A 26,583-nucleotide genomic window follows, 5' to 3' on the forward strand; every position below is an offset into this window, starting at 1 on the left:
TTTTCTCCCAATAGCTTTTATTTCATTTCTATATTACCGCTCTTTTGCTCTTTCGCTCTCGGAGTTAAAAAATTTTTATGTTTTTTTCAAAGGCTCTCTCGATACTCACCAACAGAAAGGTCAGTCACCAGTCTACGTAGAACGCTTGATAAAAGCGGCGGCTTTTTAAATCTGTCCGCATTTGTAATGCCAAGAGTGATTTCGCACATTGTAGATTCCCTGCAATATACATACATATGTGGATTTATCAATACTTTTTGGAGAAGGAACAAAAGTTGTTGATTGCAAATGTATGTATTGTGTGTATTGTTCTCGACTGTAAAATATCCGCTTCACATTTAATCATAAAACATGCCTAATTTATATACCAATAATAGCTAATATATACCGTAGGCTATATTTAATATAATACTATTAAATTAAAAATATTCCATAGAAAAAAAAGTGTAACACAATGTCAACCAATGCAACTAAGGACCGACTGCACAGCCGTTTTTCATCATATACAATTATTTTTTAAATGTCTTCTACTATCTTAAAATCTCCGAGATATAGCAAAGATGGACAGACAGACAGCTTTTCTAATTACTTCTCTAACTTCTATCAAGTTTTAAAATAAAGAAATATATTTTCTGCAAGGGTATGCGAAAGTCTCGTGAAAATGTTTGAATCAAATATTCGTTTGATAACTGAATAGATTCCACATTATGTTCGCGATTTATTTACACAGTTTGTAGCTCTTATTTTCTCTTTCGCTCTCCCTCTCTCTATTTTGTATGTATCTTCTGATGATTTCATTTGTCACTATCTCATGATACTAAGCAATAATACGCTCTGACACCAGTCTACGTAGAGCTCTCATTCAGGTTGGCTGCTTCTCAATACTGTCAGCTAAAGTTAAAGTTAAAAGTGAACTATTAATTAATAAACAGAAACTCACCGAAAACAATTTATTGTTATCGATAATGGCTGAAGACTCTTGTAACATCAAGATGTGGGCAGGCTTAATAGCCCGAATTAATGCGTGCTACTCGATAATCTACTTGGGAATAGAAATCATCAATGCGTCGGATCATTACATAGGCGGTTAGCCATATACCTATATTTGATTGACCTATAAGCATATGAAAGACAACTATGTTTTTCAGTCGGAATGTTGGCAATATGGTTTGGACTCTACTCCTTCAATATATTGATAAACTTATTCTTTGCGGGAAGAAGCAGCAAATGGGAGAAGTTTGATGTAGTCTTTTGGTTTTGTTCCACGTTAATTTTGTTAATCATTCGACTTGTGTGCACTGATTACCGCAATTTGAGTATTGGATTCTTGGTATTCGCAATATTTGTAAATAGTAAGTCCTTGAATACTCTTAAAAATGTAAAAAACCAAAAATTGATATATGTTAATATCTCTTCACAGTTTATATGGTATTTTCACTCATAATAATATCATTATTGGGTTACCAAGTGGACAATCCAAATGCGGACATTAGGAGCTGCTTAAGTTGCGACCAAGTTAATAATAGAATAATAAGTGTGGCGACTGATGCTGCAGAAGAAACAAATGATGAAGGTCTATCGCATAATCTTCGCTCTACTATAGACTCATATCGTACCGACTTAAGCTCTAGCAACTTAAATAATGATTCTCGGATTGCTTTTGGGACAGCACCAACTTTTAATGACATAAACAACGATTCCCAAAATGATAATGCTACAGCCCCAGATTTCAGTGACTTAAACAATGATTCTCAAATTATGGCCAGATCGGCTGATGCTAATGTCAATGATCCTCCTCCAAGCTACGATTATGTTATGACTCATGGGAAGAAAAAATTCTAAAAATGTATTATGTAATATAATGTCCTGATATCACAGCAATTGATTTTGTAATTCAAATATGAAACTAGTATTCAATAGGTCACGGGCAATACTAAACTTAGGAACGAAAGCAGGAATCAAATTATTTATAAAAAAAAATAACAATTTTAATATTCATAACTCTAAAACTTCTTATTATCACAATGATAAAATGTTAATTATTATGCTGACAGTGATCAATAAGGTTGATGACACAGGTAATGCAAAATCAAATCGAAATAAGCTTTTTAACAATACTCAAGTACTACCTCAATCTCAGGCGTGATTAACTTCGCAATGAACAAATATGACTTATGGGAAAACCTGCAGACACTCTAAGTATGTGTATATTTATTAACATATCTCAGGTAACAGCCTTAGATGTGATTTTACTAATGAAATAATGTCGAAAATTGTAATATATTTGTGATTACCTTATAGCTTTTTATATTGTATGTTCACAATAAATTTCTAAAATTTAAATTTGTTTGTTGTGAATAAGTTCCAAAACATCTTTTCGCCGTCTTAAGTCTCTCTTTGGCTTCGCTCTCTCTCGCTATCGCTCTCTTGAGGGACTATTATTTATATATTGATCCGTTACCTTGGGCAGTGACAGATTTTTACTCTGTTGTCTGTAGTATCGTTAATAGGCATCAACTTAAATAAGATCACTATGCAAAAACTTTATTTTATTTTCCAAGACACCTTATTATATTTATTGTAAGCAATAATTTCGATAATTGTATTTCTATCATATAACGTTTAGTTTGTCTGAGTAAGATCTATAAGCTGTTATTGATTGCTATTTGTTTTTTATATGAACAAATTCTGGTGCACATGCACCGGCAGTAGCCTACTTTCTAATAAAATTTTATTCTCGCAACCACCCGCATTTCTACATTACCTCTCTCTTGCTCTTTCGCTTTAGAAGCTAAAAACTAATCTTTTTTCGAACGCTCTCTTGTTACTCACCAACAGTTAACTCAGTCACCAGTCTACGCAGAGCCCTTGAATAAAGCGACTGCTTTTTAAATCAGTCCGCATTTGATAATAACTAATGTGATTTTGCACATTTTAAATACCAGTAATATTGCCAGCTCTCGGCTACGGATATATTAATAATTAATTATTGACAAATTAACAGTGCATGGTTTAATATAATATATCATAGTCATTGCTTATCGCTGTCTTACAATACGAAAATATTCTCTGTAGAAGGTTATCTGAGTGCTCGATATAAGAAAGATCTTGGAAAGAGGAATAAATATTCCTTTGATAACTGAATAGGTTCCACATTTTGTGGTCGCTATATTTGCACAATTTGCAGCTCTTATTCGCTCTTAGTCTCTCGCCCTCTCTATTTTGTATGTATCTTGTGATGATTTCATACATCGCTATTTCATGATACTTAGCAAAAATGCGCTCTGACACCAGTCCGCGTACAGCTCTCGCCCAGGTTGGCTGATTTTCAATACTGCCAACTAAAGTTAAAGTAAAAAGTGAACCAGTAGTTATAAACAAAAAACAATTCATTGCTTATCGACAATGGCTGAAGACTTGTGCAACGTCAAGATGTGGGCAGGCTTAATAGCCCGAATTAATGCGTGTTTCTCGATAATCTACTTGGGAATAGAAATCATCAATGCGTTGGATCATTACATAGGCGGTTAGCCATATACACCTATATTTGATTGACCTATAAGCATATGAAAGACAATTATGTTTTTCAGTCGGAATGTTGGCAATATGGGTTGGACTCTATTCCCTCAATATGTTGATAAACTTGTTATTTTCGGGATGCAGTCGCAATTGGAAGATGTTTTATGTAGTATTTTGGTTTTGTTTCACGTTAATTTTGTTAGTCATTCGACTTGTGTGCACTAATTACCGCAACTTGAGTATTGAATTCTTGGTATTCGCAATATTTGTAAATAGTAAGTCCTTGAATAATGTTAAGCATGTAAAAAGCAAAAATTTGATATGCTAATATCTCTTCACAGTTTATATGGTATTTTCACTAATAATAATATCATTATTGGGTTACCAAGTGGACAATCCAAATGCGGACATTTCGAGCTGCTTAAGTTGCCGCCAAGTTAATAATAGAATAATAAGTGTGCCAACGGATGCTACAGAGCAAACCAATATAGAAGTTCTATCATATAATCATCGCTCTCTAGACTCATATCATACCGACTTAAGTTCTAGCAACATTAATAATGATTCTCAGATGGTTTTTTGGCCAGCTCCAACTTTTAATGACACAGACAATGATTCACTAAATAATTTTGCTACAGCCCCAGATTTCTGCGACTTAATCAATGATTCTCAAATTATGGCTAGATCGGCTGAAGGTAACGTTTCTTTGGATGTAAATGATCCTCCTCCAAGCTACGATTATGTTATGACTCGTGAGATGGCAAAACTCTAAAATTATATTATATAATATTATGTAATCCTGATATCACAATTGATATTTTAATTCAAATATGAAAGTATAATTCGATAGGTCACGGATAATACCGAACATAGGAACGAAAGCAGCAATCAACATATTTATAAAAAAAAATTAACCATTTTGATATGCATGACTATAAAAATCTATAATGTCACGGTGATAAAAATTTAATTTTAATGCTCGCAGTTATCAATAAGCTGTTGATACAGATGATACAAAACCAATGCGCTTTGTGTCAATACTCTAGTACTACCTCAATCTCAGGTGTAATTAACTTCAAGATGAACAAATATAATTTGCGACTAAACTGACAGCCACTCTACGTATGAGTGTATTAACTTATCTCAGGAAAAACTTTAGATGTGATGTTAAAACGAAAATAAGGTTGAAATTTGTAATATACCACTAATTACTTTATAACATTGTAAAATATATTTTAAAAATAAATGTAAATATAGAAATTTTATTAAATTTAAATAATGTTTGGTAAGGGTGTGTACTATTTAGTTAATAGTACTAACTATATAATATTATATATTTATTAACATCTATGCTGCTGACGCTAGTCAAGAATATATACTTTATGCGATCGGAGATGGCTTCTCACGCATTTTACATTTATTTCATTTAAGCAAAAGTTATAATACCTTTCTACTCTATGGATACCGGCTATAAAAATTCGACATCCAATTTTGCTAAGCACTTAATGTAAAGTTAACAGAAGTCTAGTTAATTATTTACAAAGAGTTCTTTATATTAGATATCCTAGGCTGTTTTATAATAAGCTATCATAAATCAATATGGATCTGCATTTTTATAATACCAATCATAGCATACAAAATATCAGAAAATGCCTGGCAACCATCATATGATATAGTATTAAAATGAATTTCTTATTTATTACTATGTAACTTTTTGTTTTGTCTTTAATTACGACGTTTAAGTTTTTTTTTATCACTCCAAAATTTGTGAATGAATTTTCTGTTAGGGTATGCGTACGTCTATTGAAAGCATTTGAATGAAATATTCCTATGATAACTGAATAGATTCCACATCATGTACGCTCTATTTTTGCACAATCTTCAGCTCGTATTTATCCACTCGCTAACTTATTTGCTCTTTCTCTCTTTTATATATCTTTTGGTGATTTCATTCGTCGCAATATCGTAAATGTGCTCTGACACCAGTCTTCGAAGAGCTCTTGTTCAGGTTGGCTGCTTCTCAATACTGTCAGCTATAGTTAAAGTGAAAAGTGAACTAATAATTATTAACAGAAAACAATTCAAAGCTATCGATAATGGCTGAAGACTCAATCACCATCCAGATGTGGGCAGTTTTTACAGCTCGAATTAGTGTGCTCTACTCGGTAATCTACATAGGAATCGAATTCATCAATGCCTTGCATCATACGATACGTAAGTAATATAGACCTCTCTTTGATTGACTATATATAATTATGTTTTTCAGCACGTGGAATGCTAGTGATTTGGCTTATAGTCTATGCTTACAACGTAAAGATAAACTTTTATTTTGCGGGATGCAATCGCGATTGGGAGAAGTCTTATGCGGTAATTTGGTTTTGGACAACGATAATTTTATTGGTTGTTCGACTTTTGTGCACTAACTATCGCAACTTAAGTGGCGGAATGCTGGCTTTCGCAATATTTGTTAATAGTAAGTTTTTGAATACTTTTAAAAATGAAACAAAAAAAAACATGAAAATAATGTATGTTACTATCTCTTCACAGTTTTTATTGTATTTTCAATTATAATATCAATAATATTGGGTTATAAACTGAACAAACCAAAGGCAGACACTAATAGCTCCAAAAGCTACGACCCAGTTGAGAATAGAATAGTAAGTGTCACTACGGATGAAACAAATATTGAAGATCTATCAGATAATCTTCGTTCCGCTATAGGCTCATATCATACCAACTTGCACAATGCTTCTCCCACTGGTGGTGTTATAGGTTCAAGTTCTAGCAACTTAAATTATGATTCCCAGATTGTTTTTGGTACAGCTCCAGCTTTGAATGACTTAAACAACGATCCCCAGATTAATTTAGCTATAGCCCCAGATTCTAGCGACTTAAACAATGATTCTCATAATACCGATAGATCATCTCATATTAACGTTATTGTTGATGTGAATGATCCTCCTCCAAGCTACGATTATGTTATGACTCCTAAGAGCGAAAAAGAAAAAGTATAAAATTGTATTATTTAATACTGATATTATAACAGCTATAGTAATTGAATATGTACTTTTAAACAAATTGATTAACTAATATCTCGACATATTGGACAAACCAAGAACAATAATGAACCTGGAAATCAAAGAATAGCTAAAGTAATCAAATATTTTTATAAAAATTTATCTAATAATGCTTATACGAAAATTGTGTTAAATATGGCATGGAGAATAATCAACCTAAAAGCCAAAGCAGGAATTTACATAATCATATTAATCTACATAAAATTAACCCCTTTTAAAAATTCATAATGTCACGATGATAAAATGTTAATTATAATACAGGCAGCAATCAATACGGCTGATGACACAGATAATACAAAATCAAATTGAAATGAGCTTTTTATCAATACTCAAGTACTACCTCAATCTCAGTTGTGATTAACTTCACAACTAACAAATATAATTTACGAGTAAACTGCCAGACACTCTGCGAATGAGTGTATTAACTTATCTCAGGTTCTACAACAGAAATGCTGCTAGAAATTTTAATATGTATATTTTAGTTATTATATTTTATATCAATATATAATTTTTGTATTGTATTGTATTGTAATATATGTAAAACAATAAATATAAATATAGAAATTTTATACAATTTAAATGAATTGCGTGATTCGTAAGGGTATACACTGTTCACTATCTAAACAGACAACAATGGAATTTAACGTTTATTTGTTGTGCACAAGTTCCACAGCACGTGCTCATTGTCGTTAGACTCTCTTTGGTCGCGTTCTCTCGCAATTAATCTCTCTGGCGCTCTCTCGCTCTCTTGAGGGGCTGGCAAGTAATACGTTCGCCAGTCTACGCTGAACCCTCGTTCTGGGCGAGCGGTCTCGGGTTCGGATTTACGTTTGTTTATGTAGTAAGAGCGAACCCCTATCCACAGCTGAAAGGAAAGGAACGGCACTCGTCGCACGCCAAGATGAGTAAATTTTTGGACTTGGGCCTTGGCATTTCCCTAATCAATGTCTACTATTCGCTATCATATTTTTTAATGTGGTGCGTGGAGCTGCAATATGGGTACGATGACGGTAAGATAGAGGATTTATGTTTCATTCAATTTACTTGTAATTATTCGTTAATTCAACCAGATGTTTTGTTTTCCATAGACACTGTGACATTTGTTTGGCTAGCTGTTTATACATGCAACCTCTTTCTCAATGTGTTTCTCTTTTTGGGGCTGCGCAAGAGAGATCGTCTGGCCATTCTGGTCTGGTTCTCTTTGACGCTGCTCTGGTTTTTGCCCAAGCTCTATGGTCATTCAAGGGGCTGTCGATTGGACAGACGCGGTTCAACGTACAAAATGGTCAATCTTGTTATGGAAAGTGCGTATAAGTCGCACATTATTGCGAAACTGAACTTAAGTAATCCATTGTGTGTATCTCTCTCTCTCTCTCATAACAGTCTATGTGATTATATCGTTTCTGGTCATGATACTGGTTTATATATATCTGCCCCAGCGGAGCAAACGAATTTTGACCAAACAGCGCTCCGTTAAGGACAATAACGATGATCCCCGGGACATTCAAATGGTTGACTTAATGGACAAAGCTGCCCCCTCAAATGTGGAGGAGATAAATGCCAAAACGGATGTTGTGGGCTGCTTGGATCAAAAGGTCACAAGCTTTGAGTTCCATAAAGCTGAGAACGGCAGCGATGACGATAATTAGACTAATGTACATAGCGCAAAAAAAAACCAAAACAAAAAGAAAAAAAAAAACAATACTTAACATTCCTGCACAAATTTTTAGAAAATTTACAACTTTAGTAATTTGAAATTGTTGTTGACTAATGAGGGTAATCAAAATGTAAATTATTGTCACAAACTTAGCCAATCGTTCCAAACGCGAGTATGCTCACCTGATGCACTGACTTACATATACATACAAACATATACATATACATATATATACAACCAAACATATATAAAATATATTGTAAATTTGTTAAGTTTATTCTTGGTATTTTAATGCCTGACAATAAAAAGACCAGCGACTAGATGTCGTATCATTGCAAAAATTCCTGTTCAGATTTCAATTATTTCCTTGGCCAAATTAATGCACTTATCGGAAAAGCCAAAAGTTTTGTTGGCAAGAAAACAAACAGAAAAGCTGAGAAACGAGCAAACAGTCAAACAGACAAGCGGACAACAGCAGCAGCAGCAGACAAGCAGCCAAATGAAGAGAAACTTAACTAACTTTTGTAGCTGGTGCTTTTGGCCCAATCTCTGTGCTCTGTTCCTCTTCCTGTTGTTGTTGTTGTTGTTGTTTATTGGCTGAAACTGAGATGAAAACTGGGCAAAAGAAAGCAAAGGGATTACGATCAAAGCGTTCGATTGAGTGTGTCAATAAATTCCTGCCAGTCGCCCGAGTGTAGAACATTTGTCCGGGCATCAGCGATAAATAGTTGGTCCCCATCCTCACATCCCCTGCGACTGCTGCTGTTGTTTCTGCTGCTGCTGTTGCTCCCTAAACCCGATGAGCAGCTCTCTAGAGCATTTGGCCAAAAGTTTTCGTGTGAATTTAGTGCGGCTCATTAAGCTGACCGGGCCACGTTTCGATGTCCTTCTCTCAGTCTCCAGTCCGACCAACGTCACTCATGTGTGTAGTTCCCTCTATCTATGTGTGTGTGTTTGTGTGTGCGCTATAAGTGTGTGTGGCAATGGCTTTTTGTTCAAACTTCATTATGTAGCAATGATGAAGAGGAAATTGTTTGGGCCATTGTCATTCGCAAAGTCATTCGCCTCAAAAGAGAGCGCAAGCATTTTCGCCGTTGCCGATGCCACACGCATTTGTCAGTCTTTTCATTTTCATTTTCATTTTGTTCGCTTCGCTTTTGTTTTCCTTTTTATTTAATTTAACTTGTGTTTGGCTTCTTTTTTCGGCTACTGCCTTTTCGCCACACTTAGTAAGGTTTAAATGAGCGCGCTCATTAAGAAAATTAATGCTAGGCATTCATTAAAAGTGTCAAAGTGCGCACATTAAAATATCATATAAAACTCTAACAGATCCTTGGTCATGTCCTTGGCTTGGATGCCATTTTAGCTTCAGCTTCAGCTTCGGCTTTGTTTTTGCCGTTGACATTGTTATTGTGTCTCGATTTTATTAACAAACAAACATTAAAGACACATAAAACGTTGACGCAGCGATGCGTAGCTTTGTTTTCCGCTGCTCATAAAAAAGTATTACGCGCGAGAGGGAGACTTAGAGAGACCAAAAAGAAAGAGACAGAGAAAGAGAGAGAGAGCGACACAAAGAACAAGCGAGATCATATAGTATATATATCAGAAAATATACATTTATAGTGTATGTTGTCTCAGGGCATCTCGTAAAACTAAACCGCAATTCATCAGTAAATTCATTTTGGCCCCGTCAACCGGTCGATGCTGCTCTGATTGTTGTTCTCGTCGCACAACTGCAAATAATTTAGTGCGCCGCCTGAAAATATGCTACGGTTTTATGCGCTCATAAAATGCCCAAAATTGTTTTTATTATATGTAATTATTGTGTTGTGCGTGTGCCAGTGTATATGTGTGTGTGCGCGCTAGTGTGTAGCAAGTTTATTGGCATATATAAACTTGAAAATGAACTGATGATTCCTTCGCTATCGTTCCCCCTGCCTTTTCCTTTGTCTTGCCTTACCACACATAAAATTTGAGCTCATTTTCGGTTGTCAGTTGTTAGTTGACAGTTTCGTTTGCTTATCTGTTGCCCGCTTCGCTTATAAGAGCAAATTATTAAGCTTTTTGCTTAACTTTTTAGCCATTCGAAACAATGGCAAAAAGTCAACAAACTTCTGCTGCAATTGGCCTTGCATCAACAGCAAAATTCGCTGTGGCAGCCATACTAAAGTGCAGCACGTTTAATAGCTGGGGGAAAGTTGATTTTATGTCACGCACTCTGGCAATGGCAAAAGCTCGCCCTTTACTCTTAATGCTTCCCATCACACACACAAAGCCATATACACAAACAGAGACACACACGCACTCGCAGATAGTTTTCAACTGCTACACGTAGCTTGCTGCAGGGGTTTTTGTCAGTCGTGAGTGTTGCGATTGCATTACAGTTTTAACTTTCTGGCTCATTAGGATGATGTGCACACTTATTAAATGTGTAGGTTAAAACTGCCATCGGGCGCGCATTGAAAATGGCTCATTGCAGCAACCAGATTGCTCATTGCAGCAGCAACAATAACAAGAGCAACAAATACGCATTTAATTAAAATTCTCCCAATGGTCGGAATTTTCTTTAGCCCCTGCGGTCTTTAAATCATTGCAATGCTCGAACTTTTCTACAATAAAATACTATAAAGCAGGAAATTGCCAGTGAAGCGAAGATTTCAATAAACAGTACGCAATTATTATTAACTTTTATTTCAAGTGCAGTAAGAAATCCTATAGAGAGTTTCACTTTAATTTAGAGTGGGCAAGTTTCAAAGGCAATTATCATTTCGTTGGTATTAATTATAAGAGTGCAATTCAATAATCAGTCACAATCGTGTTGATTGCCATTAGAGTTCAAGTAGTCCGTTTGTAGTCTTGCTTTTGTTGGCCACTCAAAGGCATTAACTTGAGTCAGCGCCACGCGTCGTATACTTAATATGCGCCTAACGCAAAACTTGACTAAATTGTTGCCAGTGTTTTATGTGAGGCCGCAGAGAAAGCGGAAAAGAGAGTGGCGCATATTTTATAGAACAAGGCACAAATGCAACAATCAAAGTTTTATTGTTGTTCAAATATTGAAGAAGGAAATGTTAAAGTGGCAGAGTCAAAGAATGGGTCGTGACCCCACATAAGCCACAAAGGCAATGCTAACTTAAAAGACAATCACAAAAGGCCGACCAGCAGCAGTCAAGAGACTAGAGAGTGGAGGTGGTTGCTGACCAACAAATGAATGGACGTCGTAATAATTGCAGACGCCAGGACGTGTCCAAAATGTCACGTACTGGCAATAAACCGCTGCTAATTTACGATGGCCCCCAGACATGGACTGGGCCAATAACAAAGCTCTGATGGCGGCGAAAATCAAATGGCAAACGAAGCGGCTCTCCTAAGCAGCCACTTGGCCACTTCGAGAGTCGAGTTGAGCCGCCATGTGAGGCGAGAGCAGTGGCAAGGGTGAAGCGAATGTTTGGGTGCTTGGATGCTTGGGAATGTGGCACGTTACGGCGACTGCATAGAAATGGCCTTCAAAATGGACGCAAATATCGAAAATGCCAATAATGCCGCATAGTAGACTAAGCTTAATGCGCATTAGATGAAGGACAAAAAAAAGAGAACAGAGAAGCACGCAGACACAGCTGCAGAGTCCAGTAGCCAATGTTTGTGGTAAGTGATTGGGTGCGGCAGAGCATCCACCGAAAGTCAGTCCAACTTGCGGTGGCCACGCCGTTGCATTAGTCATATTAAAAACTGCTTAAATGCAAATCCCCTTCTTCTACTTCTTCTACTTCTGCATAAAACGCGGTATTGTTGAAAGTTGCCTGGAGCGTGCAGCATGCAAATGGAGCTGGCCAAAAAAAAAAAGAAAAAATTTGTTTGGCTTTGCAGCTTCATTGAGGCGGAAATCCCCCAACTGACTGCTGAGTGTTACCACAATTGCAGCAGCTTAGCTTGAGCTTGAGCTTCAGCTTGATGCTGTTGCACTTAAATGATTTAATTGCAGTGAATTTGAGGCGCAACAAATTACCGTGGCGCAGCCCTCAACAGGCAGCCGCATTATTAAGAGAGAGAACAGAACAGAACAGAGAGATCCAATTCCCTTTTTTCGATTTCGAAAAACAGGCATTCTCTTAAATTGGAGACTTGGAGACTTTCCACACAGTATAAGAGCGTGGCATGCGACAGGCGCGTGCGTTGGCAAAGTCTACAGGAAATCAGCTGGTTGCGCTTTGAGCCTTCGCCAGAAACGGCCACATTGAGGCAGTTTGTCAATAGTTATGCTTGGGTATAGGTTAAAGACGCATGTGCTGAACCGCCAGCAACAGGACATTAAAGACCAAAACAGTTCCCAGCTTCAAGACTGACAACACACACTTGGTTGAGAAAACAAACAATACAAAAAGTGCAAAATCAAAATCTAATTAAATCAATCAAAAATGAAAGTAGAATTAAATCTTTAATTCTAGTTGAAATTGAAAATGAAACGACAAAAATTAAATTAAAGTCAAAATGCAGAGTGCGCGTAATGAAATAACAAAACGTGAAAGACCCGCATAATTAGGACGAAAAAAAAGTAAAGAAAAGTGAAATCAAATACAAAATCAGCCGTTGACACGCACACAAATACCAAGGCAGACTCACACACACACACAAACACAGTCACAGTGACACAGATACACATGCAGATGCAGAGATTGCGGCTGTGAGTCAAGTGCGGGGGTGGGGCATTGTTGAGGTTGCCCCTTGCCATCGTATCGTCGACGGTCCTCCTCATCGTCTCTCGCCTGTCGTCTGTCGACTGTCGGTTGTCGTCTGTCGGTTGTCGGTTGTCGCCCTGTGACACTCGGTATAAATATTTATGTTGACGAATTTACCTGCGGCAGAGCGTCGCTAATGAAGCGAACAAAATGAATGTGAAAGGACATAATTATGCTTATGTGTGAGTATAATGAATACTTATGAATATTTATTTTTTTTTTTCGTTCGTTGGTTTTTTTTTTCTGCACTTTTTTTAACGTTTTCCAAGGTCAGTCATCTGCCAACTGCCAACACTCATCGTCATCGACATCGTCAGACCATAAATCCACCCGAGAATACCAATAACTCAGCACTGCGAATTGCTATGAGCTGCTGCTTCGGCAATCAGAAATCGCTGGAGAAAAGTATAAGCAAATATTTTATATTTATTTTTCGTTAGTGAAAGAAAGATTGCTGTTGCAGTTGCCGCTGTTGCTGCTGTTGCCATGGAGCTACTTCCACAGAACTGCTTTTACGATTGCATTATTGTTTGTCATTGCATTTGTTGAGGGGCAAATTGCAATGGTAGCAACTTGGCCGCAGGTCAATCGAATCGAATCGAATCGAAGAGTCCAAGTTTTTATGGCTCCGTCCTCTTCACTTGATTAGTTCAATAACTAACTTCGCACAGCAAATGGGGCGCAGACAGTTGCAATGCGATGCGTCGTCAACGGCAATGACAAAGTGCAATTAGTGTCGCGGCATTAGAAACTTTCTCGATATGCTGAAAGTTCAATGATGGGGCAAGATCAAGTAGAAATGCGCACTTAAGTGCAGATTGTAGTTCGACTCTGTTCATCATTTTTGAAAGTTTTTTCTACATGCTCTATCTATACATCTACAATTTCAGTTGAATATTGCAATTGCTTTAAAGCAACGCTCAACAATTGCCAAAGCATTGTTCTGGTATTTAGCAACTAAAATATACATATTTGATTAAAACATTTGCTCAATAAAAAGCCACTACTAATTGGCACATTGTCCAACTGCCACAGACAGTCGAAAGAATAACATGAGAGCGAGGAAGAGATGAAAGGATTGAGGGACCCAAAAGTTCTAGGCAATGGACACAGCAAATAGAATTAAAATGTGTGCTACACATTTTCAAATGTCCACACAAGAAGAGTCAGTTGGAAAACGAGAGAGAGAGAGAGAGAGACAGAGAGAAAGAGGGAGATGGATGGGGAAAAAAGCACAGAAAGAGTTAAGCCTGATAAAGATTATGCTGACACAACGGCAGGCAAGTGGGGCGAGTGGGGGTCGACGCTGCCAGTTTCAGGCAACACACAAAAAAAAGAAAACTTTTTGTATATTTATTAGAGTATGAATTAATTCAAGTGTGAGCAAATGTGAGTGTGTGTGTGTGGTATATATACACTGCATTCTACACAGCGTAAAAGGATTCCATATCCCTGACTGCGGTTGTTAAGCAAACTCGCTTCTCGTCGGGGTAGCATGCCCCAAAGCGAGTTTGTTGCAAACGTCAGCAACTTGTTTTTATATTTTTGCGTTGAGTTTTTTTTGTTTTTGTTTTACATGTTGTGGCTCCCGTTACAGTTGTTACACAGCTACCTTCGTCTGGAATTTGGCAGAACAAAAAATTGCGATATACAGCAAGCAGCCTTGGCACAGCAGCAACAACAAAAAAGTAATAGCAACAGTCACAGCAGCAGTAGCATGAACAACTGCAACAACATGAGTGAAACCACTCGCATTCATAATTAAAAGCGATTCGCGAAATGCACGAAAAGTAGCAACCAAATAGAAAAACGTAAAACATGAAAATAAAAGTTGCAAAAACAGAGACAGCATACAAAAAACAGTTAACCCTGCGCAGCTGACAAACATTTAGTGCATTTATTAATAGCCAAGCTGAGACAGAGGCAAGGTAAGCTAGAGGGAAGAAAGAGAGAGAGAGGAGGGGAGCCAAGGCGTTGGAGGCATTGCACACTTGTATGGAGAGGCAGGAGGAGATGCGCCTGGTTTACCTTGACTATGAAAATATTTCTCACACATGAGCTGCTTGGGCGCATCGCCCTGCCACACTACCACTGTTGCTGCTTGTTCCCAATGGCTGCCTCCTTCCCACAGCGTTCAACGGCATTAACATTTTAGCCAGTCTATGAAAAACCCAAAAGACACACATATACAACAGTTTCAGCTCAGCTGAAGCGAGGGAAGCCTGAAGAGTTTGTGCATACGAATGGCAAACGAGTTGTGACAACTTTAGGAGCAACTCTCGCTGCCAGTCAAGGCAGTTTGCTCAGTCTGTGTGTATCTTTCTTCGCCTGCAACCACACACATTTGTTAATGTGTATGCACACTCACACACACACAAACACACACACACACACACACTCGCTTGCACTCACATGCAAATGAAAGCGCTGCTGCTGCTGCTGGTTGCTTAGTGTTGTGTTAGTTGAATTGCTGCCTCGCTGGCTGCCTTGACAGAGACAAAGGTCACCTAATGTGTTGCATTCTCATGCATACAAAAGGGCAAGTGGCGCCACCAACAGTTGCACTCTCTCTCTCCCCCATGCATTAAATGATTATAAAGTGAATGGTGTGCTCACAAAGGTGCAAGCATTCTTTATTCTTTATTTATTTTTTGTGCTCTATATAGAAAACACTTTCAAGCGCTGCGAAACGGCGGCGATTTGAAATTCGTGTGAAATTCACTGCGTCCTTCGTAGGGCAGACGACTTCCAGAATCGAAACGAACTCCTCTTTGGGGCAGAGCTGCTGTTGTCAGCAGCAGTTGCAGCAAGCAGAGCAGCAACAGCGGCAGCAATCGATGTACTCCGAACAACATTGTGAAATAAACTGAAATGCGTTTGAATATAGCAGATAATCAATGGGATTTTATACAGATTAAGAAGGGGTCAGCAGGTTAGATTGGGGCAATTGCGCAATAAAAATACTGCGACTGTAATACACTGCATAACAAACTTACGACTGTTAGATAAATGAATCATATTAGTTGCACTTTCATGTTTAGTTGGCAATTTGGTGACACGTTATGATTACGCTTGGAGTTGTTGTCAGCGTGATTGTTGTTGTCGCTGTCTGTGCTCGGATTTTTGTGGCAAATCAAATGATTTATTTTTGGTCGCATTTTGTTGTTGGTCTCTTTATGTTTGCCATTCACAACTGACAGTCTATCTCTCTTGCTATCACTTCCCCCCTCTCTCTATCATGCTCACTCACTGACTCTCTGTCTCTTTTATTCTCGTTGTTGCTTTCGTCATTTCAGTTTACGTGTTAAGTGCTTGGCAAGCACGATTAAGGCGCTTTATCACCCGCAACAACGGCACCAACACGAGCGACAAGCACACCAGCAACAGCAGCAGCAGCAACAACAACAACAACAACTGAAACAAAATCAACAGCAACAGCTGCGACGCCAGCAACAAAGGCGCTTACGGCGAACCTTGTCGCAACAGCAGCAACAGCAACATCAACAGCAACAGCAACACCAACATCAGCAGCAACAAGAACTGTTTTAAGCACTCGCTCATACATTGGCCGCCACGCCCATTGGCAAGGAGTGGGCGTTTAAGTAGAAGCAACACAACAACACATTACTACACAACAGCAACACACAGCAAAAAATATTCGTGTACATTATGCTTGGCGCAACGACAACGCCAGCAACATTGCTGGAGTTTGGGGCAATTGGTGATGTTCCAAGCATTTTGGAAATAGAACTGCCAGCAATATTGTTCAACGAGAGTCTCTACATTGAACTGAATGGCAGTGTGACACAGCTGGATGCCAGTGGCATTAACCAGACCAGCTGGAACATTAGCAACAACATCATCAGCACCGGCAGCAGCGGTCTCAATGCCACCCACAGCAACAACAGCGTCGTCGGCAGCGGGGTCAACAGCAGCAGCGGCAGCAATGCAAGCAACCAACTGGCGACGACCGAGGAGGAGCAACAGAGGGCGGCCAACGAGCGAGCTGCAGCCGAGTTCTGGCTGCTGGTCAAGATGATAACTATGACCGTTGTGCTCGGCCTAATGATACTCGTCACCGTTATAGGCAAGTACACAACAAGTATATAAAAAAAAATATATATATATACATATATAAAAAAGAGAGAAAAGTTTATCAAAAATACATTCAAGTCGCCCTCGCTTCCGTTTAAAGCAGCAGCTGGCAATTTGAGCTGGCATCTTCTCCTCCTGTTTTTTTTTTTTTTGTGGAAAGTGTTTTTGAGAGTGGGCGTGTTGCCAGATTTAGGCGTTAAATTATTCTCAAATTTATGCCGCCGGGGAATTTGGTACAAAAGTTTCCATATCGCCGCCAAAGTGAACTGTAAATGAAGTGAAATTTATGATGCAGAAGATTTTTATTGCGCCCCTTGAAAATTTTATTGATTTTCGGCTTACAAAGATGATTTGCTGCCTGCCTGTGATGCCACGACACACGACAGCAACCGAGCGGGGAGGTGGAGAGATTTGGAGTAACAAGGAGCAGAGCGTAGGAGAGCATGTGGCAAGCAAAGCGTGGCAACTTTTTGCTTCAAGTCGCGTTAAAAAGCTTTGTGTTAAACGTCGCACTTAGCCTGCGACTGTGGCAGATAGAGCCGATTGAGCGGGAGGAGTTGAGGGATTCGCCTGGGACGCCATGCCAACAGCGACACACACACACACACACACACACAGACGCACACAAACGACATGCGACAACAACGCGAACAACGGCAAACAAAGTTTCAAAATGTTTGTCGCTTTCTTTTTTTTTTGTGCTTTATTTCTGTTTGCTTTTTTTTCGTCACTGCTATTGCAATTTTTGTTGTTGTCGGCTTCGACACGTGAAAAGCTATTAAAAGCGCGCCAAGGCGTCAAATGGAAATTACGCAAGCACCAACACACATAAGCAGGCACTCAGCCTGCACACACGCGCAGACACAGAGAGACAGCAAACAGTGTGTGGCTGCTCGGCACACGCGGCGTATGTGCAACATCCTGGGCAAAGCGACGGCGACAGAGAGACACACGGACACAGACAGTGGAAGCGTCATATGCAAATGCATTTCTGGCACGAGCCAAGCGAGGACAAAACGTTTTGATAACTTGCAGACAAGCGGAGACTCTCAGCAATGACAACAGCAACGGCAGACAGACAATAGCCCAAAAATGGGGGCAGTTGGGGGATAGAGCAGAAAGTTTGAGGGCAATGCTTTTGGGGTGTCGCTGTGGCAATTACAATTTGCCAAGTTGCATGCGCTTAATCAAAGCGTGCGATGCCAGGCAGGCAGGCAGCAAGTCCATCAGACCATCAAACAGGCTGGCAGGCAGGCAGGCAGGCAGGCAGGCGTCAGGCAGCTTCTGCGTCTCATTTGCATCACACAGAAATTGACAGAGACTGCAAGCACCTTGCCACATCGTGCTGCACAACAGCAACGGCCATACGTTGCACGATTGCCGGCAATTAGGGAGAACTTTAGAACAGGTCCTTGGCAGTACTCCTCCTCCTGCTTCGGATGCTGATTGATTTCAGCATAGTTAAGCAGTTGACCCAATTTCATTGCTGGCATTTTAATAAGGTCTAAGGTCAGAGGTTGCTGCTATGGCTGCTGCTATGGCTGCTGCAGCAAGTCACGTCCAGCTCAAAGTTAATTGTTTAACGTTTAAATACGGAGTGAATAAATACAGATTGTTCAGATTTATTGAGAGAGTTTAATTTCAATTTGAACAATTAAACAAATAGCTATCTCGATTCATTTGCAACTCTTGATTTAATTTGTATTAATCAGACGCATTTATATCGTGTAGGTATTGTTGTACATGCATGCCATAGTATGGCAATAAAATGATTACTTTAATAATTGGCATTCATCAGATAGCTGCGTACAGAATAGTTGACATGCCATTCCGTACCTGACACATTCATTTTATGATTAAAAGATCTTTTATTGTAAATGTAGCAAAGTTACCTTTATAAAATTGTTGTTTAAATTGTTCTATTTATACATGGATAAATATTATTAAAGTACTCCAAAGCTATTTTTAAATTTAATTGGTATATTTTAAAATAAATTAATGTTTATGTTATTTATACAATGTCTGATGGAATTTTGCAATTTAACATAAATATCATTCAAAGCTAATTTTAGATGTACATAATTCCAATATTCAAAAATAGCTAAAAATATTTGTTATCTATAACAAGTCTCATCGAATTTTGCACTTTCATGCGAACGCCACAAAAAACTAATCTAAAATTAAATTGCTAAATTTAAAAATAGCTAAAAATATTCGTTATCTTTGCCACTTTGATTATAACATATTAAATTTTTATAGGAAACGTATTCGTTATCGCTGCAATAATTCTGGAACGTAACTTACAGAATGTTGCTAATTATTTGGTGGCATCTCTGGCAGTGGCTGATTTATTCGTTGCTTGTCTCGTCATGCCACTTGGCGCCGTCTACGAGGTGAGTTGTTATTATTATTGTAAATGTAGATTGAGTCTTGTTGTTGCTGCTGCTGCTTTGTTGTCGCCGACGTTGCAGCAACACAAACTTCATTACCCTAATGGAAACTTTGAACGAGAAGCGTGCAAATGAAATTAAGCGCAAAGAGTTGACTTTGCCATACACTCTCCACAAAGGAGACAACTTCTATGTGTGTGTGCACGTGTGTGTGTGTGCGTATGTGTGTGTATATGGGTAATGAGCCATTGCTCGTTGTTAATTGTTTAACTTGCGTCATCTTGGCAGCAGTCGGAGACAATGACATAATTTAATTGCACTCAAACCCCCGCTGGCAAAAACACTCAAATCTCTGACTTGTTCTTTTCGCAAATCTTCAGATAAGCAATGGCTGGATACTGGGACCCGAGCTCTGTGACATTTGGACCTCATGCGATGTGCTTTGCTGCACAGCTTCCATTCTCCATCTGGTAGCCATTGCAGCTGATAGGTGAGTGTGAAATCATCATAAAGCAATTGTTTGGCAGTTTAGCACATTACGCATACGCTACGTTGTTCGTGTGTTTAGATATTGGACCGTTACGAATATCGATTACAACAATTTGCGTACACCGAAGAGAGTATTCTTGATGATCTTCTGCGTGTGGTTTGCTGCATTGATTGTCTCGCTGGCACCGCAATTCGGCTGGAAGGATCCCGACTACATGAGTCGCATCGAAGAACAGCAGTGCATGGTTTCACAGGATGTGGCCTATCAGGTATCAGGCACTCAATAGCAAATTTGCTAAATATCACGCAGTCCATCATTGTCTCGTATTTCTACCGCAGATATTCGCCACATGTTGCACCTTCTATGTGCCATTGTTGGTCATCTTGTTCCTATACTGGAAGATCTATTTAATCGCCCGAAAGCGCATTCAGCGTCGCACACAAAAGTCATTCAATGTGCGGCTAACTGAAACAGAGGTGAGTAATCGATTCGTATGTGCGTGTACGACACGTGTCGTGCTGCTAATGAGCACGAGATTGGGCCACAATTAAAGTAATACATTTTTGTGGGATGCTTGTCACAATAGCAAAAGATTATTACGCATACGCAGTGAGTGGCAGTCAACTAATGAAATTTGAGATGATGATGATAACCCATCTGGCAGTCACAATGAACGTGTCATTAACCGAAACAATAATGCGAATCCTTTGCTGCCCATTAGCATGTGGCCCCAGCGAGCACTTGAAGCCCCAACAATGCCACAGCCAGGATTTATGCTCCCTCCATTTGGGCTCGTTTCATGAATGGGTTGCGTTACGCTGGAATAAAGCACCGAATTCCGCTGAATTGTAGAATATATATAGAGATAGAAAACAAAATGTGCCTCTGGGGTGCGACTAGCATCACTTACACAGCTACTCTGCGCTCTCTTTTGTAGTCGTTGGTGTAGCTGTAATGGATTCCATTTGTGAATCAAACAGCCAAATAGTTGAAGAGACGGCTGAATCAGACGTCTATTTAATTTGCAGCGTCCTAACTAAATATTTTATTAAATACTTAATTAAAGAGAGAGCGCATTTCTGCTTTTAATTATTCTTTTATGCAAATCGTCTAATAATGAACCATGAAAATTCACCATAATTATTTTAATATTTTATTTTGCTGTAGTACGATTCGACAGCGCGTGAACTGCAAAAGGAGCAACGGGGGAAGCGACGCATGGCCAAGCGGGAACAGGATGTCGAGGAAAATGGAGCTGGCGATGGACAGCCACAGCGACGCACACGCAAACGCATGAAGATTTGCTTTGGACGAAAATCAAATACGGCCAACATCATTGCGGGATCCGAAGGTGCTGTGGCTCGCTCGGTGGCCGCCATTGCGGTTGACTTTGCCAGCTTGGCTATTACACGCGAGGAGACGGAGTTTAGCACCAGCAACTATGATAACAAAAGCCACGCGGGCACCGAACTGACCACCATATCCAGCGATGCGGACGATGTAAGTAACCAAACAGTTAAACAGACCCATCACCTTGTGTTTGTATACCCGTTAACCGTAGGGTAGAAGGGTATTGTAACTTTGTGGCTTCAGGTAATGGTACCCTATGAGGTATATACATATGTATATGCATTCTTGATAAGTGTGATAAGTCTGTCTCCGTATGAACGCCTAGATCTCAGACACCATAAAAGATATAGCTTGATTTTTTGACAACACTTGCTATTGCTGCTCAAATAGCAATCGTAAATTCAAACCAAGAGTCTCAATAGGTACACGCAATAATAATTACACCCGTGATAAGATAAAAAAAAACTTAGGACTCATTCAAGCAATTAATTGATATTTGCTGATATGTTTTACTGTTGATAATTGCTTTTGTTGATAATTTCGTATATTTTGAATACCAATAATCGAAATATAACTTTTGGTATATTTTAGTATTTTTTCAATATGTTTAATTGGATAAATTGTAACGATATTTCTGCACTGTTTTGCTTTTATTAAACATTTCTATGAATATGACTTTTAGTATATTTAAGTATTTTTTCGGCACATGTATTCAGTATATTTTAATGACATTTCTGCACTGTTTTGCTGTTATTAAAAATGGGTAGAAATATAGGTTTTAGTATATTTTTATATTTTTGTCCATCATATTGTTTTGGTATATTTAAAAGATTATACAGATCAATTTTGCTGTTGGGTAGCGGGTAGTTCACAGTCGAGCACTCCCGATAGTAACCTTATTTCTTATTTATTTACAATATTTTTACGAAGATACAACACACTTTTGCTTTTATTGAAAATGTGTAGCGGGTGTCTGAAAGTAGAGCACTCCTGACAATAGCTTACTTACTTGTTTTTTTTACCATCTCTTTGTCTTTCATTCTCTCCATCTTCGAACTCTTTGTCTCTCGTCTCTCTCCTTGCAGTATCGCACTAGCAATGCGAACGAAATCATTACGCTGTCCCAGCAGGTAGCCAGTGCCACACAGCAACATCTAATCGCCTCCCATTTGAATGCCATAACGCCGTTGGCGCAATCCATCGCCATGGGTGGTGCAACAAGCAGCAATCAGACCCCGGGCAGTGGCGGAGGAGCAGGAGCAGGTGGTGGCACTAGTCCAATGGGTGGTGGCAAGGGAGTGCTGTCGAGCATTGCGAATCCCCATCAAAAGCTGGCCAAGCGCCGGCAGCTGTTGGAGGCAAAGCGAGAACGGAAGGCAGCACAAACATTGGCCATCATCACCGGCGCCTTTGTCATCTGTTGGCTGCCCTTCTTTGTGATGGCACTCACAATGAGCCTGTGCAAGGCTTGCGAAATTCATCCAGCAGTTGCATCGCTCTTCCTCTGGCTGGGCTACTTCAACTCCACACTCAATCCGGTGCGTAAATGCAAAGAGGAAATGCGATTTGTCCATCCCCAAGCTGCTTGTCTGCCTGCCGTGTTGCCTAAGTGGCCATTTGGCCATTTGGCCGCGTGCTTTGTCGAGTCAATTATGATTGATCAATCGTTTGGCATACGTGCAGGATTATTACTATGATACTTTCCTTTCACTCATTTCTTCTTTTGTTTCTTGTCTGTTTCTATTTGCTACTCTTACAGGTCATCTACACCATCTTCAATCCGGAATTCCGACGCGCCTTCAAGCGCATACTTTTTGGCCGCAAGCATGCGGCACGTGCCCGCAGCGCGAAAATTTGATTTCAACTGAAAGGAAACGAGGACCAGTATCTGTAAGTCCCATCAAAAAAAGGTGAAAGCGAAAGTTACTATTCCAAAAATATGCTTCAACTACTAACTATGAGAACAACAACTCACCAAGAACAACTAACAAAATGGTATGTAAATATGCTCTAAACGGAAATGGAATTGAAATTGACATTGCATTGCATTAGATTAATGACTAGTTAATGGTTAAGTATCTAGATGTAAAATTAGCTTAGTAGCGCGCGTTAAACGATGTTTTAGCAGTGACAATCCCAAGTACATGTACTATTAAGTAATATTCCTTGCCTACCTTAAAGTACCACACACGTGCCCCGAAATACAACCGATGGAGAAATCTAACAACAATTTTGATATGCTATTAACACAGCGACGTCGATGTACATACATATAAATTATATATTCGAATTATGGTAACTGTAAAACGCTTAATTATATTCGTATTGTAGTTGATATATATATGTATATGAGTAAATGTATGTGTGTATTTTATAAAGTTTCTAATGTCTTCCCTGTGTCTTAAAGAAGTCAGAGAACAATTAATGTTACACAAAGATTTAAATACCATGTGCAAAATCTCCACTTTCACATCAATTTCAGATCTCAATTTAAAACAAAAGAAAATTTCTAGTCAAGAACATTCTTCATATCAACTCCAGCTGAAAAAGGAGAGTATCATACCGAATACTAAAGTATACTCAGGAATTGTAGGCGAAAGTGGAGACGGGAACAAACAAATGTCCTGTAAATAGTTTTAAAGGCTGGGTCCAAAAACTTTGTACGCTTTCCAAAACCAACAAAAGAGAAAAACAAAACTGTGTTAGTTCCATGTGTTGCGAGATTTAAGCATACGCATTAGATATTTATGTTTCGCGTTCAATTAATTAGCATAAATTAAGTTTAAAATTAAAAACATTTGAAGCGGGTCTAACTAACTGAATGTGTAACGAATTAACGCACAGTTTGCAAAAAAAATACATTTAAACCAATTCACTCACTTTGTATAACGACAGACGATAGCAATTAGAAACCATAGCAGTAAGACAAGAGCAGCATATTATAAATTCAACAAAAATAAAAAAAATAGTTTAAACAAATATCAAATGAAATTATTCAGAAATTGTGTAATCAAACTATGTAAATGTCTGTTATTTTATGCTGCAAGACTAAAACAACTCAAATGAATAAAAACAACAAAAGGCAAAGGCCAAGCACTTGCATTTCATTAGCTAAACATGAAACACATATTTTTACATGCGAGAGAGTAAATTTTATTTAATGCCGCTGGTGCAGAAAACGTATGTGTGTGTGTGTGTGTGTGGCAAAAGCAAACAAAGCAAAAGTCAAACTTTTGTTTATTATCTACTTTGTCTGCAACAAAGAGCAACCGCAGCATAGGACGATGATGATGAAGCAACCGCACTTTTATGCAGCAGCAGCATTCAGGTTTTAACTATGAGTATTTACAGATAATTTTCAATGTAAATGGACTTAGAGCCTTAGAGTAAATATGTATAAAGAGCGATGCAACTACAAGTTGCAGTTGCAAATGCGTACGTGTGTCTGGCTAATACGAATACGCTTCAATGTGCAAACACATACATACATATAGTATACTTAGTTGATAGGCTATATAGATGTGTACTCACTTAGGCATTCATTAGATATATGTATATGTATATATTGTACTTGTAATTTGTCCGTGTGTATGTATCCGTGTGTCATCTGTGTGTTATTGCAATTTCTCGATGTGTACTTGATGTCAAAGTTATTAAAATTGTGTTTTATCAAAAAAAAGAAAACTCTAGTGTTTTATTTGTGTTTGCGCTGTGTCCCGGAATTTTGTTTGCTCTCTCTCAACTCAAAATTGACAAACTTTTGCATGCCACACCGACCGCACCACACGCACGCACGTAAGCAACAAATGCCAGGCGCATTGCCAAATGCCAAAGTTCAAGTGCACATGTCGAGTGTCGGATCTGGGATTCGGATATGGCTTCGGATTCAGATTCGGGCACGCGCTTGACGAATGCCCTGGCAGCCTTCATAGAGATGGATTACGCATTGCCATACAGCCCGCAACACCGGAACGGGGCAAAAGCCGACAAATGGCCCAGAAATAGCTGTACTTCCACTGACAAACGACCAGCAGAGGCAGAGGCAACGGCAACAGTAACAGCAACGCGAATCAGCACCCTCAATCAACAGCAACAATAACACAGTAATACAGCGACAACACAGCTGAAAATCAATACATCATGCAACACTCACATTACCAGGGCCAACAACTCTTGCTCTTACGCTCATTTTGTCTGTCGTTTTACTTGTTTTGCCAACATTGACAACATTGTCGCCGCGGAAGCTGCATTATTGCACTGGCAGTTGCAGTTGCAGCTGCCACGAGGTAAGCTTATCAGGTTGCAACAGCAGTCGCTATATCCCCAAGGAGAACCCATATTGTAAATATTTGCCAAACACATTTAATTTTCTGCAGCCTCAAACTTGACAGGTTTGACATGTCAAAGATTGACGAGAATAACAGCAAAAATAAGAAAGCTACTCACTGCTCGACTGTGAGATATCTGCTACTCATTTTTCAAGTTAAGCAGATCGAAATTAATTCAAAAATATACAAACAATAATATTATATACCACAAAATACTAATAATATACCAACTGCTGCAGTGATACCTTCTAAATTCTAATTCTATAGTGCAAAATATACCAGAACGTCAGCCAAAAACAAACAGACAGACGGAGATGGTTATATCATCCCGATCAAGAATCTATATATTATACTTTATGGGGTCGAAGGTCCCTCTTTCTGCCTGCCACATTCTTTTCCTTGAGGCACAAAGTTAAAATACCCTTCTATCCTATGGGTAACGGGTATAAACAGGCACTTTTTGCATACTCTATAATAAATAATTAATTTTTATACAAAATGTAATTTAATTGAAAATGCACAACAAAAAAGTAATTAGAAATAGACTTACTGTCGCTGTGGGCAAACAGTAAATACTCCAAGCAGCTTATGGTCATGTCGAATACTTTTAGCCTGACTCATCCCTTTAAAGCCGTCAAATATTCAAGCAATTTTATTTGATGTTCTTTACTGTATTTATATAACCAAGCAAAAAAAAAAAGCTGCCGTAAAATTCACGTGCATAGTTTAAATAGTTGGCCAGATATATGTCACGAATGTGAAAAATCAATCAATAACGCAAACGTTGTTGTTGTTCTTGTTGTTGTTGATATCGAGTGAATCCAATAAGCCGCGTCATAAGCCACAACCGCAGGACATAAGCCCACAGACCGAATACTTCAAATATGCAACATCATTTTGCCGCCCCGCTGTGCGTGACTGAGTGTGCGACTGTGTGT

General features: G+C 38.8%; 5 protein-coding genes and 1 long non-coding RNA gene across 9 annotated transcripts; 5 read left to right on the forward strand and 1 right to left on the reverse strand.

Moving 5' to 3' along the window:
- The first annotated feature begins 249 nt into the window (after window positions 1–249).
- On the forward strand, window positions 250–7,070 carry LOC133842920 (uncharacterized). Of its 2 annotated transcripts, XM_062276226.1 has the most exons (4): window positions 250–290; window positions 5,506–5,733; window positions 5,786–5,992; window positions 6,067–7,070. In XM_062276226.1, the coding sequence occupies exons 2-4, from the start codon at window positions 5,616–5,618 to the stop codon at window positions 6,531–6,533; spliced, it is 792 nt and encodes a 263-aa protein (XP_062132210.1). In that variant the 5' UTR covers window positions 250–290; window positions 5,506–5,615; the 3' UTR covers window positions 6,534–7,070. The 2 variants fall into 2 exon arrangements, with proteins under 2 accessions (XP_062132210.1, XP_062132209.1); XM_062276225.1 differs by lacking the exon at window positions 250–290 and having other exon boundaries at window positions 5,311–5,733.
- Window positions 779–4,814, forward strand: LOC133842922 (uncharacterized). Of its 2 annotated transcripts, XR_009894455.1 has the most exons (4): window positions 779–1,086; window positions 1,149–1,352; window positions 1,421–1,920; window positions 4,370–4,814. XR_009894455.1 is itself a non-coding variant. In XM_062276228.1 (3 exons), exons 1-3 carry the CDS (start codon window positions 966–968, stop codon window positions 1,840–1,842), a joined length of 747 nt encoding a protein of 248 aa, XP_062132212.1. In that variant the 5' UTR covers window positions 779–965; the 3' UTR covers window positions 1,843–2,134. The 2 variants fall into 2 exon arrangements, 1 of the variants encoding a protein (XP_062132212.1); XM_062276228.1 differs by lacking the exon at window positions 4,370–4,814 and having other exon boundaries at window positions 1,421–2,134.
- On the forward strand, window positions 3,105–4,375 carry LOC133842921 (uncharacterized). The gene is made up of 3 exons (XM_062276227.1): window positions 3,105–3,526; window positions 3,591–3,794; window positions 3,861–4,375. The coding sequence occupies exons 1-3, from the start codon at window positions 3,406–3,408 to the stop codon at window positions 4,289–4,291; spliced, it is 756 nt and encodes a 251-aa protein (XP_062132211.1). The 5' UTR covers window positions 3,105–3,405; the 3' UTR covers window positions 4,292–4,375.
- Window positions 7,071–7,206: 136 nt separating the features above from the next.
- On the forward strand, window positions 7,207–8,594 carry LOC133842924 (uncharacterized). 2 transcript variants are annotated; one of them, XM_062276229.1, is made up of 3 exons: window positions 7,207–7,606; window positions 7,667–7,900; window positions 7,980–8,594. In XM_062276229.1, exons 1-3 carry the CDS (start codon window positions 7,498–7,500, stop codon window positions 8,243–8,245), a joined length of 609 nt encoding a protein of 202 aa, XP_062132213.1. In that variant the 5' UTR covers window positions 7,207–7,497; the 3' UTR covers window positions 8,246–8,594. The 2 variants fall into 2 exon arrangements, with proteins under 2 accessions (XP_062132213.1, XP_062132214.1); XM_062276230.1 differs by having other exon boundaries at window positions 7,222–7,606; window positions 7,685–7,900.
- A 3,921-nt stretch (window positions 8,595–12,515) lies between these two features.
- Window positions 12,516–24,341, forward strand: LOC133843031 (5-hydroxytryptamine receptor 2B). Its single transcript, XM_062276384.1, has 9 exons — window positions 12,516–13,174; window positions 16,289–17,079; window positions 19,347–19,480; window positions 19,858–19,967; window positions 20,046–20,235; window positions 20,306–20,443; window positions 21,135–21,467; window positions 22,403–22,855; window positions 23,077–24,341. Exons 2-9 carry the CDS (start codon window positions 16,662–16,664, stop codon window positions 23,173–23,175), a joined length of 1,875 nt encoding a protein of 624 aa, XP_062132368.1. The 5' UTR covers window positions 12,516–13,174; window positions 16,289–16,661; the 3' UTR covers window positions 23,176–24,341.
- Window positions 23,058–25,749, reverse strand: LOC133843032 (uncharacterized). The gene is made up of 3 exons (XR_009894465.1): window positions 25,501–25,749; window positions 24,849–25,440; window positions 23,058–23,181 (listed from the first exon to the last, which is right to left on the reverse strand). It is a non-coding gene; the product is annotated as an uncharacterized LOC133843032 (long non-coding RNA).
- Window positions 25,750–26,583: the final 834 nt, after the last annotated feature.

Source organism: Drosophila sulfurigaster, chromosome 3 (genome assembly GCF_023558435.1).
Source record: "Drosophila sulfurigaster albostrigata strain 15112-1811.04 chromosome 3, ASM2355843v2, whole genome shotgun sequence".
Taxonomy (NCBI): Eukaryota; Metazoa; Arthropoda; class Insecta; order Diptera; family Drosophilidae; genus Drosophila; species Drosophila sulfurigaster.

Coding starts and splice junctions, on each gene's coding strand:
- LOC133842922 (XM_062276228.1), top strand. CDS start 966: ATGGCTGAAGACTCTTGTAACATCAAGATGTGGGCAGGCTTAATAGCC. Junction 1,087..1,148: donor GTCGGATCATTACATAGGCG/GTTAGCCATATA, acceptor TATGTTTTTCAG/TCGGAATGTTGGCAATATGG. Junction 1,353..1,420: donor ATTCGCAATATTTGTAAATA/GTAAGTCCTTGA, acceptor ATCTCTTCACAG/TTTATATGGTATTTTCACTC.
- LOC133842921 (XM_062276227.1), top strand. CDS start 3,406: ATGGCTGAAGACTTGTGCAACGTCAAGATGTGGGCAGGCTTAATAGCC. Junction 3,527..3,590: donor GTTGGATCATTACATAGGCG/GTTAGCCATATA, acceptor TATGTTTTTCAG/TCGGAATGTTGGCAATATGG. Junction 3,795..3,860: donor ATTCGCAATATTTGTAAATA/GTAAGTCCTTGA, acceptor ATCTCTTCACAG/TTTATATGGTATTTTCACTA.
- LOC133842920 (XM_062276226.1), top strand. CDS start 5,616: ATGGCTGAAGACTCAATCACCATCCAGATGTGGGCAGTTTTTACAGCT. Junction 5,734..5,785: donor TGCCTTGCATCATACGATAC/GTAAGTAATATA, acceptor TATGTTTTTCAG/CACGTGGAATGCTAGTGATT. Junction 5,993..6,066: donor TTTCGCAATATTTGTTAATA/GTAAGTTTTTGA, acceptor ATCTCTTCACAG/TTTTTATTGTATTTTCAATT.
- LOC133842924 (XM_062276229.1), top strand. CDS start 7,498: ATGAGTAAATTTTTGGACTTGGGCCTTGGCATTTCCCTAATCAATGTC. Junction 7,607..7,666: donor GCAATATGGGTACGATGACG/GTAAGATAGAGG, acceptor TAATTCAACCAG/ATGTTTTGTTTTCCATAGAC. Junction 7,901..7,979: donor GGTCAATCTTGTTATGGAAA/GTGCGTATAAGT, acceptor CTCTCATAACAG/TCTATGTGATTATATCGTTT.
- LOC133843031 (XM_062276384.1), top strand. CDS start 16,662: ATGCTTGGCGCAACGACAACGCCAGCAACATTGCTGGAGTTTGGGGCA. Junction 20,236..20,305: donor CACAGGATGTGGCCTATCAG/GTATCAGGCACT, acceptor TTTCTACCGCAG/ATATTCGCCACATGTTGCAC. Junction 20,444..21,134: donor TGCGGCTAACTGAAACAGAG/GTGAGTAATCGA, acceptor ATTTTGCTGTAG/TACGATTCGACAGCGCGTGA.